Source organism: Gymnodraco acuticeps, unplaced genomic scaffold (genome assembly GCF_902827175.1).
Source record: "Gymnodraco acuticeps unplaced genomic scaffold, fGymAcu1.1, whole genome shotgun sequence".
Lineage (NCBI taxonomy): Eukaryota > Metazoa > Chordata > Actinopteri > Perciformes > Bathydraconidae > Gymnodraco > Gymnodraco acuticeps.
Window position 1 is genome coordinate 514235 of NW_022991451.1, and position 19976 is coordinate 534210.

The 19976-nt window shown below is 41.5% G+C and overlaps 1 protein-coding gene across 1 annotated transcript in view; it reads right to left on the reverse strand.

Annotated features, from left to right (window-relative positions):
• Positions 1-19976, reverse strand: part of ascc3 (activating signal cointegrator 1 complex subunit 3) — a gene marked incomplete in the record, with an annotated part of 191770 nt that overhangs the window by 89646 nt on the left and 82148 nt on the right. Inside the window, 1 exon segment of the mRNA XM_034196559.1 lies at positions 9104-9268. Coding sequence (XP_034052450.1) covers positions 9104-9268 — 165 coding nt within the window.

Here is a 19976-nt window from a genome sequence, read left to right on the forward strand (position 1 = left end):
GTTTCTCCAAATGTCCTACCCCACCTTTAAGTATTATCAGCTAAATATACTTCAAGTATCAACAGTAAAAGTACTTGTTATGGAGAATGTATCTTAAGTATTATTAATATGGTTATTATATTATCCTGTTTTATACATGAAAGAGCATTTTAGTACTATAAGTTCATATTTAATATTAGATACAAAAAGTTAGATACTTGAAATACTGTGTAGATTAGTACTGCATTTTACCATATCAGCTTATCGAGTGTTCTTATACAGTATGTACACAGTAACGAGTAACTATGTGTTAAATAAATGTAGCGGAATAAAAAGTATGATATTTGCCTCTGAAATGTAGCAAAGAAGAATTATAAAGTAGCATTAAATGGAAATACTCAAGTAATGTACAAATATGTCCAAAGTACGATACTTAGGTAAATGTACTTAGTTACTTCCCACCACTGCTCACCAAATGTAGATGATTCTGCCACTGAAGCTAGTTTGATAAATGTTTGCTATAAGCTAGCAGTTTGAGTGAATACTGTATCTTAACCTCCTTTGAAAGTCAAATACAAATACTGTATATTTGTGAGTCCTTTATAGAGACAATTACCATTTTACTCAACCCTCCTCCTCATCCTCCTCACAACTTTGCAATAAATAACTTTTTTCAACCACAACAACCACACACATTTTTTCTCAAGAAGAAATGTAGTTGCTGATCTGTATCTCTAACAGCACTGAATCAAATGACTTGTGGCTGCTACAAAAATATTTATTCTGCCCCACTCCATTTAAATGTCCCATGTAATGCTTTTCCGGTTATTACCCGTCCCCTTGTGTGTTATGAAGGTTTTTCTGCATGTAAACGGTCTGCAGAGTCACAAACCCTCAAAGTACACCCTGTAGGGAGTACAACTCTAACACAGAAAATACCTGTCTATGCTGCCCCAGAACGCCTCGTTGGACATTTATCTTTTTCCATTGTTTGCTTCCTGGGCTCTGTGACGTGTGAACACCCCAAATCAACAACAAATGATGGAGCACCTCACACACCAGGATCCCTTGGCTAACTAACAGGGAGTTCCCATTGACTTGCATAGAGCTCCCTAAATGCTGGTAATAGACGAGTTGGGATGGCGGAGAAATTCTCTCCGCAGACCCATTCTCACAGCGTTATAAACCTTTTAATTACTCAATATCAAGCCACACTTATTGTTTTTACTTCGGCTGTGAGTGTTTGTGTGTGCTCAGGATGAGTTTCGCTTGTTCTCGCTGTATCGCCGACCCGGAAACCTGTCTGCTCCTCGCAGCAGCAGCGAGCAGCAACGAGCAGCAACGAGCCTCGCAACGTCCCGACCAATCAGATCACACTGGGCTCACAGAGAGGGGGGGGGGCAGGAGCTCCAACAAGCCGTTTAGGACAGAGAGTGAATACCTGGTGAATACATATACTTTACAGAGAAATGAGAAACCAATGTGAGTTTGGAAAATTGCAAAATTTAAATCTATTCTAGTATACCTCAACAATGGAAATATGATCAGTAGAAATGGCCATGACATGGGACCTTTAAAATCAAATCCTATAATTATAATCATTTTCAGTTGACCACTTTTTTTATTACACACATGTTATTTTCCTACATTTAACTTTCTTTTTCAAACCCAGACAAATCTTGATATAAACGTTTGTAATTGTATAGATACGAACAAAATCAGAGATATCAACGATACTATCTGGAATATGCATTGTATTTAATGTTACGGAGCGCATTTCTTTGAGATGAATGTGAGCAGTGTTCAGGCTTCCTGAAGTGAATGCAAATGGTTAACCTTAAAACTTGTATTTTCAAATGTTGTATTCAACAGTGCAGAGGATAACATCATTCAGTGAGCTAAAGCCCTCACAACATTTCGCTCCTCCTCACACCTCTGCAGAGTGTTCATCACCCAGTGGTGCCAAAGATCAAGGCTACAGTGAGAGTACAAACCCAACAGTAAGTGTGTGCTTCGCCAAGCTCCTTTTCCTCGCAGAGCTTCCAACACAAACAGAAAACGTGGACATAGCCTTGAATGGAGTTAAATGGAGGTCAAAACAATAGCTGGAGCCCAGTAAAGCTGATGATCTGAATACTGATGGGACTGTTGAGGTTAACTGAAGGCAAATGACATGTTCTAGGAGGAATAAACCCTGATGCGGAGTTCTCCATTTTCAACACAAATAAGGAGGTTAAACTTGTATATTACCCCTCATAAAGCCCACAACCCATTTCAGAAGGAGCCGTGCCTTCCCTTTTCCATCATCATTTTTGAGTGCTGGCACAGCTCATCTTTTTAGATTCCAAGAAAACAATGTTAAAAACATGTGAAATTCAGCCATTCAAAGGGCACTAATGGCACATTTCCACTGCAGCGGGTAGCCCCGTTTAAGCGTCCCTAAGCATCCTCGCTCAGTGGCGCATTTCCATTACAGTTTAGGACCTGGGGTAGCAACGCAGTGTAGGCGGGGCGATCGGCTTTGTTGTTCCGTCGAGCTCCCGCTGGATTTTATCATCCCCAATGAGATGTAGGAACGTCGTCACCTCCTCGGTCGACCACGGTGTGCTTTTCTTTGACGTTGCCATTTTTGTAGCTCCTCCGTTTACAAAAATGCTGTGTATAAAAATGCTGCAAGCTTGCTTCTAGATATACATGCGACGCTAGGGATGATCTCACGTGCGATCTTGTGACGATTCTCTCTGACCAATCAGCAGTCGAGAGTGTTGACGTCAGCCCTGGCCCTGGCCTGATAGAACCACGATTTTATGGGGCCGGAAAAAGAGGGAAAAAGTACCCGGTGCTGCGCTATATGGAAAGGCCACCAAAAACTGGCCTGGCCGCTTGAGGACGATTAAGGACGCTTAAACGGGGCTACCCACTGCAGTGGAAATGCGCCATAAGTCCCGTTTACACAAGGACGACACGGGTTGAACTTGTATCCATAGTGTCTCTTGCGTATAGCCCTTTCGTTTACACGAGGACGTAACAAAACGATAGAAACGGACCCTGCAAACGATAACGGGTCCCAAGGTGGATAGATCTGCAAACGGAACGCTCTGGGGGGGCAAACGGCTCCGTCTGTATGCCTCTATACGATCATTTTCTGATAGCGATGAAATAGCCCCGCCTCCCTCTCCCCACGTCTACCTCTCCCCACGTCTCCTGCTCAGAGATCAGCTGCTTGGCTGTCAGAAGAGGGGGAGGAAAAGAGAGGCTCCGTTTATTATTCTTATATTATTATATAGAGTCGTTATCAATTTGTTTTAAAGCTCAATAAATAACAAAGAAGACCTCTGACCGGCACTTTTATAATTTTGTACGGAAGATTTAAACTTTAACGGACATGTTGACCGGCGGAAACTCTGCTGCACGGTCCCCTCGTCCCTTGGAAGAGGCGGAGAGGTGGGTGTTTTTCATCTGCTTCATCTTTCATTTGCCATAAATCACACTTGAATATACCACAAACACAACTAGCCCTATTTTTGTTATAAAAAAAAGAAAGAAGTGAAACCGGATGATGTTGGGTTGTGGATCAACAAGCCGTTGTTATGACACTTGCATGAAACAAAGCCCACCATATTTGCTTAATTATTGAACACAATGCTGTTGTGAAAATATCTGTGTAGATGAAGATGACGAATAAAAAGAGTCTCTGTCTGTAGCCTCTTGACTTTAGTCGTCAGCTTGTTAAACTCTTGTCTGTACTGTATCTCTTCTAGTGCATTGATTCACTTAAGCTGAGAAGACAAAATGAGTGATTTATGTCACCAACAGTATCAAGGGATTGCAGCCGGATCTGCTTTCTATACTAAACATTCTAGAAAGTGAGAAAAGCCAGCCAAGAAGGGCCAACTTGCATTAAGAAGGCAGGATGCACCGCAAAAACGATGAGGTTCTCAGAGACGGCAAAAATCAGCTGACTGTTGGATTGGTGTGGTTTAATGAAACACATACAAGAAATGGACATTCAATTAAATGCAAAAAACAAGCAACAATGAATATATGCAGGGCTGCACATAACTGGTGCGAGGGAGCGAGGTAGGGAGCGAGGGAGGGTGCGCCGGTACCGGCGCTGTTGTTATTAGCATCTGGTGCTAGCTGCTCTAACGGATATAAGAAGAAGATGTTTCTACAATAATGTGGAGGGAGAGTCCTCTCCAGTCAGACTGAGAGGCTGATACTACAGCTCAGTAAGGTAAATGAGTCTTAGTCTAAGTTCAAACGGTTTGGTCACAATTTATGTAAACACATATTTCCAAGGCACTCCTTTATAATTATTGGGATAAACAGGTTTGAAATCATTCCAATGTATACTATAGGACAGTAACCAAACATATCCTTTAAAACTGGAGAGATAAAAAAAATGCATACATAAATAAATGTTAAGGTAAAATAAGATATGAATGAACAACACAAATAAAATAAGTTACATTCATTTGTTATTGGCTATGGTAGGCTATTGGTTATGTTCACATATTTATTTGATTACATCCACTTGTCTAAGATCACAACAGAGACTTTCGACCCAAAACCAGCTGTTGACTTGTGGATGCAAGCATCTAATCGCAGACTCAACCAGAGAGGAAGTAGTAGGCCTACATCATCAGCTACCATGTCTGACAGAGAGGAAGACAGTGAGGAGAACAGTCAGGAGGGTAGTGATGACAGCTTGTAGGATTACTGGTCGTGCTAAAGTTGTCTTGTGTTCACCTCTGCATGTGTGTTCTGTGTTCACCTCTGCATGTGTGTTCTGTGTTCACCTCTGCATGTGTGTTCTGTGTTCACCACTGCATGTGTGTTCTGTGTTCACCTCTGCATGTGTGTTCTGTGTCGTGTGTCTGGCAAATAAAGACCCCCTCAAAAGTGACGGTTTATTTCATTTTAAGGATGAGCACCAAGCAACATCTCCAGGTGCTCCTTTGAGAACCAGGGCAAAAAAGTTATGTGCGTCCCTGAATATATGTTACTTTATGCACAGCTGACCCATAGGAGGTAGTTTAAGTTATAGACTACTGTTGACCGGGATATAGACCATCACTTGTAGATATGGTTTCCTCCTTCTAGTAATATATTCATCCTGCACTAGCCTTTTATTTTGCAAAATGCTGGGACAGGTTGCAAATGTGAATACTTGTTGGTCACACCTAGATGTCAATAGGTATCCGTGTATTTGTCCAAATCCATGTAGTTCAGTATATTGTCCCTGGAAACAGAAAGAACAAGATGCTGCACTGTTTACAGTAGCATCACCAAAATGAATCTATTACAGGGTGTTGGGCCAGCCATAATGTTTCCTCACAGCCACGAATCAGTCAGTTAATGTCGCATCCTTGTAAAGAGCACAAGCTGATGTACTTCAGGAATGTTCCACTGGACTGTGTGTACTTCCTAGACACTGAAGCCTCAGTGCTTATGGACATGCTAATGGTTCAGTCCAGTTCTACAGCTGTGTTCTAAGCACTGACAGCATGTGCAGTCTGCTGGTAAAATGGAGAGACAGTCAAGAGACTTGAAACTTGTGCAGTGCAGCACAGCCTCTAAAGGTGTTAAGGTGTACAAAGCGCCCAGTCAGCCCTTCTTCAGTAATATCAGCTAAACCTGCAGATAAATGGGCTGTGAACCGAGTAAACAGCGGTCACATGTACGGACCAGTTTTACCTTGCGGTTAACCCCGCCAAGAGGTCTCGTCGCTGCACAGAGGCTCATCCCTCTGTTTCACTCTGTTTCCTCACTCTGCCCTGAGCCCCTCACAATACCACTGTGACCCACGTCTTCTCAGCACATCTCATCATGATGAACACTTCAGTTGTTTCATCAAACTTCATTCACATAACCAGTTGGATATTTCCAAAAATGATTTATTTACACACCTCTTGATCTGCTATCTACACACCTAACAATTATAAGCCTATGGAGTGGTGAGTGATGACGTGTTTTTGTAAGCTGACCCGAAAGTGAATGTTACAAAAAGTCAATAGGATTTTTTCATTGGAGTTTGGATTATAGCAGCATCAAATCTCTGTGGCAAACAAACCTTCATTATACTTGCAGCAGGATCACTTCCACATATTAACACCACTTTTATAAATGGTTGAAGCGTAAATTCAATAGGCTTGAGCAAATAGCCCATTTTAGGCTATATACAAACTACATCACAGTCACATGACTTCACGTCACCACCGCTAAAGTTGAACTTGTGTTAGCTGTGATGATATTACGTAGTCTCATTTAGTCACTCAATCAACCACCTTGGCTCTTCTCAGCTTGTGTTATGCACAGGCTGTACGTAGGCTTCTAACCAAAAAACATTCAATAACATCTTTAAACATGGCCACTGCAGTCTTCTGTCTTCAACCTCTTTCCTTCTCTTGTTCCCTTTTTCTTGTCTTCTTTTCTTTACTGGGGACAGTTAAGCCACCATGAATCCAAAGCTTCATGAAAATTGATATTCAAAAAGGATTCCATGGTGTTTTCCGATGGGAACAAATAATGTTGACGTTAAATTGAACGGACTTCTTTCTGCGGAAAGACACGATGGCACAGAGTCCCTTGATCCTCCTTAGCAGCTGTGTGTTACCGAAGAAATCCAAATCCAAATTGACCAATCAGAAATGAGTATTCCACTAAGCCTGTGTAATAATTTACGGATGAAGATGATGATGAAGATGATGATGATGATGGTGGTAGAGATGGTGATGATGATGAGGATGAGACGATTGGACTGACACTGTCAATTCCTGCCTCATCTTTGCTTTTGTCTTGTCAATGCTTTGTGAGTGGTGAAGCAAATCTACATCTCATAGATCTGATTCAAAGAGTGTTCACATTGATGTGTTGTAGCATAAATACAATTGAACACACAATGCACACATTCCCTGGAGTTTGGAGTTACACATCTAAAAGTATTTTATGAACTGGGTGGAGACTAAGTGATACCAATCAGTGCCACGAACAGACACAATACACCATTATAAAGTCAGAATGCCTGGATGAGCGAGCGGTGGCCTGTGGGTTCTTAAAATATCTCTTTAGATCTTCTCTGTTTATTAATTTCTCTCCACGGACTGACAGCAGCTGATCAGAGGGGGATATGGGACACCACGGCTCCTTCCCTCTATTTGCCCGTCAAAATTCACATAATCACACTAATATCTAGAATGCGCAGGCTGATTCCTGCTCAGACACCTGTCTGTCATCATCAGGGGAAATCAGCATCACAGACAGAGCTGTGATTATTTCCTCCTGCAGCAGCAGCATGGGGCCGGAGGGGGCTCATTTGGAGGATTGTGCTCTTGTTACTTTACTGGCAAACACTCACAGGAAGTGTCTGCTCTTTATATAATCATCGCCTTAAGCCTTTTTGTGAAGACCCTGTACAATATTTCAAAGGTCCAATGAGACACCTCTATGGCCAGTGTGTGTTGAAGACACAACAACTTCAAAATAAAAGTGAGAGATTAGAAATCCAGATGACTTCTTTCAGTTTTCTAAGGAGATTGCTATTGCATGCTCATTCATGACTTTATACAATACCAACACCTTGCATGTACAACGCCTTATAGATCACAGTGTGTGTCCTATTAATGATTGGGTTATTTACATTTGCACAAGTGTGTAGATAAAAATGGAATTGCTACCATTTGTGAACACTTTGATATCACTGTAATTCAGTGTGTCCATGGTATGGGTAACTTGAAAAGCTGTTATTGGGTTTCTGGATGAAACCCAATAACAGCAGTGGTGAAGGTACTAAACCGAAAATGTAGAAATTCTTAAAATATTAATTATATATTTTATTTTTTGTGAAATGTTGTATAATTTCACCTCTTTAGAGACGGAACAGAATGCAGATTTCTTGAAAATGACGCTCAAGGACAAAGACTTTGACTTCCGAATATTAACATCAGGTAGTCTTCGTTAGAGGATATGATGACATAGTATTGGGGTTCGACACACTTCAAAATGTAAAACATAGAAATAGTGCTCACACTCCCGAGTCCTTAAAGTTATTCTCCCCAAACTCTGTCTCCCCCGTGTCTCCCCCCCCTTTGTGTCTCATTTCCAGCCACCAGTGGAGTGTTTCACTCAGAACTATGGGAGACATGTGGATAATGTGGGTACAGTAAATGCAATCAGGGAGATGATGATAACACCTACAGTGAGCCTGTTTCTCTCTGTCTGTCTGGATGAATGAAATGAAATAAGCATTATTTATTTCACTTTTAGTCCAAGTAGAGATACTGTATGTATGCACTTTGCAACTTCAAGTCTCAGTAATTATATTATGTGTCTGTAACTATCAAAAACTGTGTAATACTAAAGTGTGCTTTGTATTTTATAGTCTACGCCAAGGAAGTCTGAAATTCTGATTATCTTTCATTTTCCTATTTCCAGTTGGGAGAAAATCATATTTTAAGTCCTGTAACAATAGTTTCTATACATGGGAGCTCTGCTAGATGTAAACAGGAAGAATAATGTTGCCATGGTGACACTTGCTCATAGATGAGCAACTCATCCAGGTACTTTTCCTCATGGTCACGCCTCTTTTTGGGTGAAAATATCTGCTGTCATTTGACTGGCAGTAAATTCAAATTCTGATGTCTGCTGCAATCCGATCAGAACATTAAGAATACTGTGCAATTATTATCTACATGGAGCCCAAATATAATGGTCAGTCAGGCAAACAATCACTCAATATCACTGGAGATCGATGATCGGCAACGATATGCTGGAAGTACTAAACAATAGGGGATCGATTACCTTTTTTAATCTAATGGTTGACGAGTGGCTAACTCTAAACTGGGATTCCCTTGGCTTGTCAGTGTTTTATATTTTATTGAAGCTTCTATATTCATTACCTTGACTTTGAACATTACAACGGTTTATTTTGATGATTGACGTTAACCTGTGAGACCACAGAGTGAAAAGGTTTGAGAAGAGAGAAGATAATCTGAGAATTCTTAGACAAAATAATTCTGACTTTCTCTGACTTGAATCTCAGAACTAGTTTGAAGTCCAAGCTGACAATCATCCAAAACCTCAGACAGATTTCAAGAGATAGCACAGCAGAAGTAGGACCGACCTGTCTGATGGTGCGGGCCACCAGGCTCTCCAGAACCGGTCCTCGGTCCTCATGTAGGAGGTGGACTTCATCCAGGATGAGGAGACGCACGATCTGGGAGAGAGCCACGTCTCCAACACTCTTCCTGGTCACTACATCCCATTTCTCTGGAGTCGTCACCAACATCTGGAAAACACACATGGAGACATTGGAACTGGATACTGCTTGTCTGACAGTACATTTATAACAATTCACTAAAAGGACACAAGTTAAATAAATGACCATAACATGCACAATAACCAAAACATATTAGAAATGTTCTTTTTTCTAAAAACAACATCAAACTAACTTAACATGAGAAATACAAAAAAGTGGAATCAGGAAAGATGTATACAAGCAGTTCTTTTGTCATTATAAAGGCAGTGAATCCCAATGTGTTATTAGTATTGGGGTTCGACACACTTCAAAATGTAAAACATAGAAATAGTGTCTGATGATAACACCTACAGTGAGCCTGTTTCTCTCTGTCTGTCTGGATGAATGAAATGAAATAATAATGCCTTTATAATAAGCTAATGTTGACCTGCTTAGTTTCTGTAACTCAATGCTTACTTAAAAAATGGCGTACGCCAGTTTCTACGCAATGTTTGCGATTTATAAAATACTAACTTGACGGGAAAACGTGCGGTCCTCCACGCAAACTCTAACCCACTAAGCACAACAACGGGAGAGACGAGAAACTGCGACGCCGTTGGCAGAAGGAAGAATGGAGAGAAATATGTGGAAATAATACCATAAATAAAATGTTACCTCTCATTTATCATATATGAAGAATTCATTTTCAAACATTGATAAAAGCCAATCTTAAAATGATTAAACAAACGCTTGTTTGCGACTCCTCTATGGGCTCAGAACAGTCTCATAATACACACATACACACAGAAGGATTCACACTTGTATTTCATGATCTGCAAAAGGATTCAAACTTGTATTTCCGGATCCACACTTGTGTTTTTCAATGCACACACAAATGTGTTCCGTTTCATATACATGTAAATAAAATCCAAATACAGAAAAAAGTTTTACATATGTATTTTTGATCCTCACATATTTGTTTTCCGTTTAAAACCTCTGAACCTGCAAACACAAACAGCTTTCTGTGCACGGATCGCTTTGCATTCGTGTGTGGGTTTTTTGAGACTCCCCTGACTGTCAGCCGATTCGTACTTGTAATTATTTCTATCTATAGCCAATCAGATGTCTCCTTCATTCTAAGCCAATCACATGAGCGCGCCCCCACGAGGGTATGATTTCTTGCGGTCATGACGTAGCGCTTCATGTACGCATTTTGCGCAGTCCGGAGCTGACAGGTCCATGGAGCCTGCCTGCAGGCGCTAATCTCAGGACACCTCCACTCTCAGTACAGCGCCACTTTCCGAACAGGAAATGCACGCAAATACAAGCCTTTATATTATTAAGGTACAGCGCCACTTTCCAAACCATTGATGAATGCTTGTGTACACAAAAACGGCAGGCAAAACCATTTTAAATGTGTGTTTCCTGTATGGCGAATACAGCTGCTTTATTTATGTCTGTATGAAGTTGTTGTGAGTGTGGAGGGAGCAGCTACAGGTTAGCTTAGCCTAATCGATCAGTGCACTACGAAGCCAGTGCTAGACAGTGACCTCGGGGGGGAGCCCCGCGGGTCATTATCGGCCGATATTCACTCTTAATAGTTTGATCGGTGCTCTCTATAAAGGCCGATCAGGAGAGCTGGATCTGATCGATATGGACATAAACGCGAGTGAAGTGTAACCGGACGCAAGAGAGAGATCAGATCAGCTGCTGAGTCTGATGGAGACACGCTGCTCTGCATGATCACCTGATGCTCCGCCCTCTGTTTAGCGAGCTGACCGGACTGCGCAAAATGCGTATATGAAGTAATCTTACCCTCGTGGGGGCGCGCTCATGTGATTGGCTTAGAATGAAGGAGACATCTGATTGGCTATAGATAGAACAAATTACAAGTACGAATCGGCTGACCGTCAGGGGAGTCTCAAAAAACCCACACACGAATGCAAAGCGATCCGTGCACAGAAAGCGGTTTGTGTTTGCAGGTGCAGAGGTTTTAAACGGGAAACTAATATGTGAGGATCAAAAATACATATGTAAAACTTTTTTCTGTATTTGGATTTTGTTTACATGTATATGAAACGGAACACATTTGTGTGTGCATTGAAAAACACAAGTATGGATCCGGAAATACAAGTTTGAATCCTTCTGTGTGCATGTGTGTATTATGAGACTGTTCTGAGCCCATACTCCTCAGTGAAATAAATAAATACATATGTTATTTAAAACTACCTCGAATATGTTGTGCTAATGTTATGAAATGTTTTCTCATAAATGATGCGTTAAGCAGGAGGACAGAAGTACGTCTAAACTGACGCCGTTTTGCATTTCTATAGGTTGTAGATACGAGCATGGTTTTATATTCTATCATGTTTAATCGTGTTTTATGCCTTTTGCCAAGACTTGATAAGTCGCTCGTAAAACACAGGAGGTATGGAAGCTAAGAACACCATATGTGGTCAATTGTACAGTAATATAACACAACACATTAGTTGTATTTCCTTTAACTGGTGGATATAGAGTTGCTGCAGTGGAGACGCTGCGCACAGCTGATCGACAGCTGGAACACAAACCACCAAATACAAAACAATAATTCAGATCCAGTCGTCATGACTCCACTCCGGAGGGATTCCCCGTTCATTTCTTACAGTCTCTCATCAAGGGGGGGTCTCCTGTCCCCGGCACAAACACACTGCCTGAGGAAGGCTATGTGTATTGTTTTTGTCATGAACCTTTTTCGGACCACTTATTTATTTATGTTGGTGACGATCCGACCTCCATGCTGCTACTCTGGTTCAAACGGCATCCACCAAACAATATGATTTATCTCCACCTCCCCAAAATAACCAGAATCTGACACGGTGTGTCTTTTTTAGCTGTTCTGTCGTCATTTCCTGCGATCTTCTTCATAAAGTCAGTCAGAATGAATGAATGAATGAATGGGCGTTTCTTTGACTATTTATAGGCAAATATGGGCGTTACGTGAAGCCCGCAAAAGCTGCACCGCATTTCGAGTCGGTTATGATTTATAAAGGGAAACCGGCGTAGGAAGTGCCGTACGCACTTTCCTCGCCGGTACGCAATGTTTGGTGAATCGGAAAGTTTCTGTACCTATTTTTTAGATTTCTACTACGTAAGCAACCTGCCCACGTGAATCCTGACTATGCTAGTAAGTAAATACACTTCAAGAATGTTATCCTAAAAAGTAAAGTGTAGCCAATGGGGAGGTGCCTTGATCTTGAATCATCTCTAATATCCAGCAGGGGGCGACTTCACTGGTGGCATGAGCAAGCATGTTTGTATAAAGGTCTATGAGAAAAGGACCCTTTTCCTCATTTGATTTATTACCTCAGTAAACATTGACCACATGAGTTGATGGTCTCAATCCCTATTTTCTTGTGTGATTAAAAACAGGATGGCAAAAAGACAACTGTTGTCTCTTACAGTTACATACAAAATATATATTACTTATTTATTATAAGTTGGAATCTATATGCCTGATTTACTTGTTCTTTTTACAAGTATGTGCTCATGTGTTTCAGTGTTGGTTTATAGGCTACTGAAAAAATGTGCTTCATAAAAGGCAGCTATTCCTATAGATAAAATCTCTGAGCAGACATATCGTTTTCTTCTTCTATAAGGTATCATTGTTCTATTGTCTTACATTATACACTGAAGTAAAAAACATCTTATTTCATATTTATTTCCCCTTGTAATCCAAAATTAACGGAAAGTAATCAGGTTACATTACTTTTATACTTTGATACTCAGATTAGGTTACAAGTAAATAGTAATTGTAACAGAGTTTTTAAAGCAACCCTTCCAACCCTGCTTCTATTTTGGTGATTTAGTGGACGGAGATTATATTTTCTTTTGACACAAAGGAGGGAAAAACCCTCTAAACAAAAACACCTGCCTGACTCTCCTATGGAAGTCCAATAATATTCCTGAACACAAGGTTGTCCAAAACAGAAAATAACTAGTCACAGCTGTGTGTGTGATGTTGCCAGAAGTTTATGTTTGTAGTCCTAGAATTATTTTATATAAAACATATTGAAATAATTATTGTTATGAGATTATTGATGAGATTATGATCTCCACAATTTCCTGCTCACTTAACTGAATGACACAGCCCATAAAACCCAGGGCAACACACCCAGAGTCCCTGCACAATGTTGTCCGCTCATGGCTCAACAATGCCCAATAGCCCATAGCTGGGCTCATTACAATGCAGAAAGAAGCACCTAAATCACAACGGCACAATAACAGGTGTGTGACTCACATTACTCACATCTTGTGCGCTGGGTTACATTAGTTCCACAGTGTTTACCACATGTATGTCAATATCCATCTATGATCCAGTACAGTCACAGTACTGTAAGTATCAGTTTGGATGCTGGGGTGTTCTGTGTGATGCGATCAACAATCAGAATACTTTAAATGCTTTTCTTTTTTTCTTTTTCTCTTAAGGCCCAGACACACCAAGCCGATTTTGGCCGTCGGTGGGCGTCAGGCCCGACGATGAGCGTCGACACGCCCTACTCAGATTGGTGTGTACCGTTGTGTCTTTTCAGCCGTGCCGACACCTTTTCGGCCGAAAACCCACCGATTCAACATGTCGAATCGGTGGGCAGTCGGTCAAAGGCTGTCGGCAAAATAAATCACTCTGATTGGCTGTTCAGCTAGCGCATCAGTGCATGAGAAGCGAAACGGAAGTGAGGGACCCAAACAAACTTAAGAAGGCAAATCTGAGATTTCCTTTAACTCCAGCTCTCGACACAGGTTCGGGAAAGCCCCGTGAGCTTCTCGCTGTAGAGGGAAAATGGAACGCACACGTTATTTGTTGTTTGTTTATATCACGCAGTCTGTTCTTCTTCTCTCGGTTATCACAGAGTCTGTCTTCCGGTTGTTGCCTCTTTTGAATGACGAATACACACTACTGCCGCCTGCTGGTGAGGAGAGTTATTGCCACTCACGCATGCACAGTTCGTACGTGCTTCTTGGCCGTCGGCTGAAGTCTTTGCGGTGTGTCCCAGTGCGAAACATGGCCAAGACGCAGAGACGCGAGGCGACACAACAGTCGGGGGTCCGTTTGTGTCAGTTCTTTGGTGTCAGCTGACACCAAAGACTGCCTTTGGCCGACTTCCCGGTTGAATCGGTGGGTTTTCGGCCGAAAAGGTGTCGGCACGGCTGAAAAGACACGACGGTGCGGGACACACCAATCTGAGTAGGGCGTGTCGACGCTCATCGTCGGCCTGACACCCACCGACGGCCAAAATCGGCTTGGTGTGTCCTGGCCTTAAGACTAGCTCAATACAACAGTATCAACATGGTATCAAATATCAATACACAGCGTCTTTGAGAATTGCTTATTTCCTATAATTCCTTTGCAATTGTATTCTCTTCTCAAGAAAAAGCATTATAATGCATAATTAATTGAGTGTGAACTGTTTGCCAACCTGTCCGTGGGTGTGCAAATTCCTATTAAACCCTTTCTGTAAAAGCAGTTCATTAAATCCTCTCTAGTTTGCATTTAAATCAATCTATGCAGCCATTAGAGGCTGGCGTGCTCACAGAAAAGGAAGCGCCTGCTCCTAATTGGAGCTGCTGGTTAATCTAAATGGAGGCTCTGGCAAATGGAGCACAGGCCAAAGTGATTTCTTAATTGCCTCACAAATATACACAAGGAGGTGCAGAGAAAAGGGGCTATTGTTTGGCTCCATTGGGTTATTTAGCCTGTTTATCAGTCAATCACAGCGGGACTGAAATAAATCATCTAAATCCACTGATTCTTAGTTTTCATAGAAGATGTTAATGTTTCTCAGAGGTGGCAATTCAATCAGAGAATGGGTTCATAAACCTGTAAAGAAAACAATCCTGAATCCTGAATATAATTAAATAAAGATTAAGAAAAGGAAGGTTTTCATGAAATCAGGGTGACTATTTTTAAAACATGCAGTTTCTGGATTACTTTTGAACTATTAAGCCCCATATGGTTATGTATTTATTTGGAGATATTTTGGAGAATATAATCAGGATTCTGACTTTAATTTCAGGATACTTGATTCTTTCTTTATGGTGCCCGAAACTGTGTAAACGCACCTTTAGAATTCTGACTTTTTTCTTGGAATTCTAACTCTAATCTCTGAATTCTATCTTTTGGTCAGATAAAATGTTTTTAACATGTGAGTCTTCTGCACATTCATGCCTCTGCTTTGGTCAAATGTACCCTGATGCCAGGCAGAATGATGCAGAAAGTAAAACTGTGTCCTCGTGAAAATAATTGTTTATTCTGAGCAGTAGTTTATTTCATAAAAAAAATGTTATCAAACCTTGAAAATCGAATTGTAGTTGAACCCGTCAACAATGAAGATTAGCCCCGAGCAGTGTGAAGTGGTCAAGCTGAGAGGTTCTTTGAGTCAATAATCATGTTTTGCCTGATTCAGTTATTACGCTCCAAATATCTGGAACAAACTCCCAGAAACCTGCAGGTCCGCTGCAACTCTGACTACTTTTAAATCCAGGCTGAAGACTTTTCTTTTTGTCGCTGCTTTTAATTGAACTATTCATATCTTAGACTGCACTGTAACTTTTATCCATGTACTTTTTTCTTTTAATGTTTAATTGACTGCACTGTAACTTTTATCCATGTATTTTTTATTTTAATGTTTATTTTATTATCTTTTCTTTTTAATGACTGATTTTAAATGCCATTTTCTTAATCTCTTTCATTTTTTGTAAAGCACTTTGAATTGCCTTGTGTTGAAAAGTGCTATATAAATAAACTTGCCTTGCCTTGCCTTGCCTTGCCTTGCCTTGCCTTGCCTTGTTTAACAGAAACTCGGCAGCTGTCAAACTAAATGGAGGGAAAGCTGATGGTTGCAGTCAAATGGTTCCCAATTAGAGCTACCACAACTTTACTTTAGAAAAAAGATGTGTGGAATACTCATTAACGAGTGATGCATTCTTTCTCTGTGGAGGGGTCACCATACCGATGTGCAGATTTGTGTAACGCAACTTTAAACACCTCACGACTAATTATTCATGTTACTGAGTGTGTTTCTCACTGGATAATCACAGTCAGGGTCACGGCTCAGTACAGTCTGACATTTCACTAATGACTTGTAATAACTGTTTTTGAGTTACTACTAGTGGTTGCTCTTTTATTTAAACCCAATATTAGGAGGGCAAAATTGGCAGAATTCCATCAGCAGCTCTTTCAAATTCGTTGCATGTGACTTCACCAACAAACATGCCACACACTCCTCTCCTTCAGGCAGAGAGGCGGTGCCTCGTTGGAGGTCATTCAATGATATATCCTCTCCGGACAGAGCAGGGGGGGGGGGGGTCCCAGGACGACACCCACCCTCACACTGGCATCCACATGGCACCATCCCTCCAAACCCTTTCTGTTTCCATGGTAACCGGTGCAGCCATGAAGAGAGGAGGATGTGGGAGGAAGAGGTGGGTGGGAGGAAGAGGTGGGTGGGAGGAGGGTGGAGTGTGGGCTTTAGTGAAAGACATTTACTAGATTGCGATGTGTGAACAACTAACGGCTTGTCAAGGCAAAATGGTAATGGCATCCTTCTTGGTGCAGCATTGTCATGTTTGTGTGTTTGGGGGGGGGGGGGTCCTTATGTTCAGTCCTCCTAAGAATACAACTAACAAATTAAGAAGAACACCATTTAATTATAATGATAACTGCTCTTTCCTTCTGTTCAGTGGATGTTATGGGACATTGCAAGGAGTTAGAGGAATAACATATCTTTAATACAGGAACATTTATTCTTTGTTGACTGGTGGGATTTTTTGAAGTTGTGAGTTGTTTAGATATTTGTTTACCTTTTTTCCTGGAAGTGGTTTATTTTATTTGTAATGGTTTATTTAGCAGGGACAATGCACAGTAATGAAAACTTATAACATTAAAATGTGTCAAGCGTAACAGTGCCAGATTTAGCTTTGAGCTCATTTCCATCCGCAGTCCCTCACATAAAACATTTAAGAAGATTACATTTTACAAACATAGGCAAAACTAAATACAGGATATGCAAAAAGTTTAAAGGGGTCTGATGTATCATTACTAGATACAGCATTGGAGGCGGGGTCACATTCCATCCTATGAAAGTTGCTCAGTGGTGCATGAAGCCAAAATGGCCTGATTCTCAAGAAAAAGTATCCGTATCTGGGCCCAAAAAATTGCCTTTTCTTTAAGCCCCGCCTCCAATGTGCAGTTTCACAGCTGGTCTCGGCTATGTTAGATAAGTGGAGAGGGAAAATACACTATACTGTATATACAAAAGTATTGGGACACTCCTCTAAATCATTGAATGCAGGTGTTTCATTCAGACCCATTGCCACAGGTGTATACAATCAAGCCCCTAGCCATGCAGTTGGCCTTTACAAACATTTGTGAAAGAATGGGTCATTCTAAAGAGCTCACTGAATTCCAACGTGGTACTGTAATTAGGATGCCACCATTGCAAAAAGTCAGGTTGTGAAATGTCTTCTTTCCTAGATATTCCACGATTAACTGTAAGTGGTATTATTGCAAAGTGGAAACGTTTAGGAACCACAGCAACTCAGTGGCAGAACACGTAAAGTAACAGAGCGGGGGGCGGGGGGAGGGCTGAGGCGCATTGTGCGTAAAAGTGGCCAAAGCTCTGCCGACCAAACCAGCTCTGGCATTAATATCAGCACTAAAACTGTGCGCCGGGAGCTTCATGGCATGGGTGTCATGGCCGAGCAGCTGCATCAAACCTTACATCATCGAGCACTAGGGTTGGGTATCGTTTGAATTTCCACGATTCTGATTCCGATTCTACTTTTCGATTCCGGTTCTTAACGGTTCTCAATTCCGATTCTTTGAGGGGCAGGGTAAAACAATTATACATGCTTCTTCCACCAAAGAATTTACATTTATTCGAGAAACTTTTACACAGGTTAGTTTACAGTAATATTCACATTAATCATCCATCCATCCATCCATCTTCTCCCGCTTATCCGTGGTCGGGTCGCGGGGGTAGCAGTTCCAGCTAGTGTTAATTTCGTTGACTAAAACTATGACGAAATATGTTCGTCAACGACCTTTTTTTCTATGACGAAAACGAGACGATGACGAGACGGCAGTAAACAATAACTGTAACGAAATCATCATGCAATATCGTTGACGAAAAGTGACGAGACGAAATATTATCAAAGATAACGTTACATCTCTGATAGTCGGTTTTTCTCCCAGCAGTTCCATTTCCGGTGCTGCGGCAGGGCAGCAGCTGTGTGTGTCCGTGCTGCGCGCAGCGGTAGATTTGAATTACACCGGGCAGCGGCACACTGTGAACTGTCAGGAAGACTCGGGTCTAACTCATGGTCTAACTAACCTTATTTAACAGAAAATAAAATGGCAACAACAGGGCTTGGGAGTAGTGGTCGCACTCGCGTTAACCGAAGACCCCCCCCCCGTCAGCGCGAGTGAGAGATAAATTGTGCACTCGACGGATAATAATGGATTATGACGGAAATGTTACGATCCTGTCCGTCAAAATGACTGACAACGAAAAAGTCTAAAGGCACCACTGCTTGGGAGAAAGAAACTATGTGATATTTGAGCCCATTTTCGCTACAATGAGGCGGAGAAATAAAGCGAATGCATTGTTTTATCAGAAGGGAAGCAATGTGGCCATAACACAGCTGGTGAAAACACCACAAACCTGAGCAGATCCTCTCTGCAAAGCTGCATTCTTTTAATCATTCAACCTGTGTTTTTCATCAAATAAGGACAAGATATAATCTTATTTATTTATATATACTAAAATGACAAATTATTGGTTTTGGCTGGACTAGTTTGACTGAAATGTTCTATCAATTGTTTCATTGACAAAAAGTAGACTAAAATAATTAGTTTTCTTTGACTAAAATAAGACTAAAATGCTCAGACTTTTAGTCGACTAAATCTTGACTAAAATGTTTAATGTTTTAGTCGACTAAAATAAGACTAAAATGCTCAGACTTTTAGTCGACTAAAACTTGACTAAATAAAAACAGGATGAAGGTGACTAAATATGACTAAAACTAAAAAGAAAATTTAACACAGGACTAAGACTAAAACTAAATAAAAAAATAGCTGACGAAATTAACACTAGTTCCAGCAGAGAGCCCCAAACTTTATTTTCCCTGGCGACATCAACCAGCTCTGACTGGGGGATCCCAAGGCGCTCCCAGGCCAGCGAAGAGATATAATCCCTCCACCTGGTCCTAGGTCTACCCCTTGGTCTCTTCCCAGCTGGACGTGCCTGGAACACCTCCCTAGGGAGGCGCCCAGGTGGCATCCTAACTAGGTGCCCGAACCACCTCAACTGGCTCCTTTCGACGCGAAGGAGGAGCGGCTCAACTCCGAGTCCCTCCCGGATGACCGAACTTCTCACCTTATCCCTAAGGGAGACACCAGCCACTCTGCGGAGAAAACCCATCTCGGCCGCTTGTATCCGCAATCTCGTTCTTTCGGTCATGACCCATCCTTCATGACCATAGGTGAGGGTAGGAACGAAAATGGCCCGGTAGACAGAGAGCTTTGCCTTCTGGCTCAGCTCCCTTTTCGTCACAACGGTGCGGTAAAGCGACTGCAGTACCGCTCCCGCTGCCCAGATTCTCCGGCCCATCTCACGCTCCATTGTTCCCTCACTCGAGAACAAGACCCCGAGATACTTGAACTCCTGCACTTGGGGTAAGGACTCATTCCCTACTTGGAGTGGACAGTCCATCGGTTTCC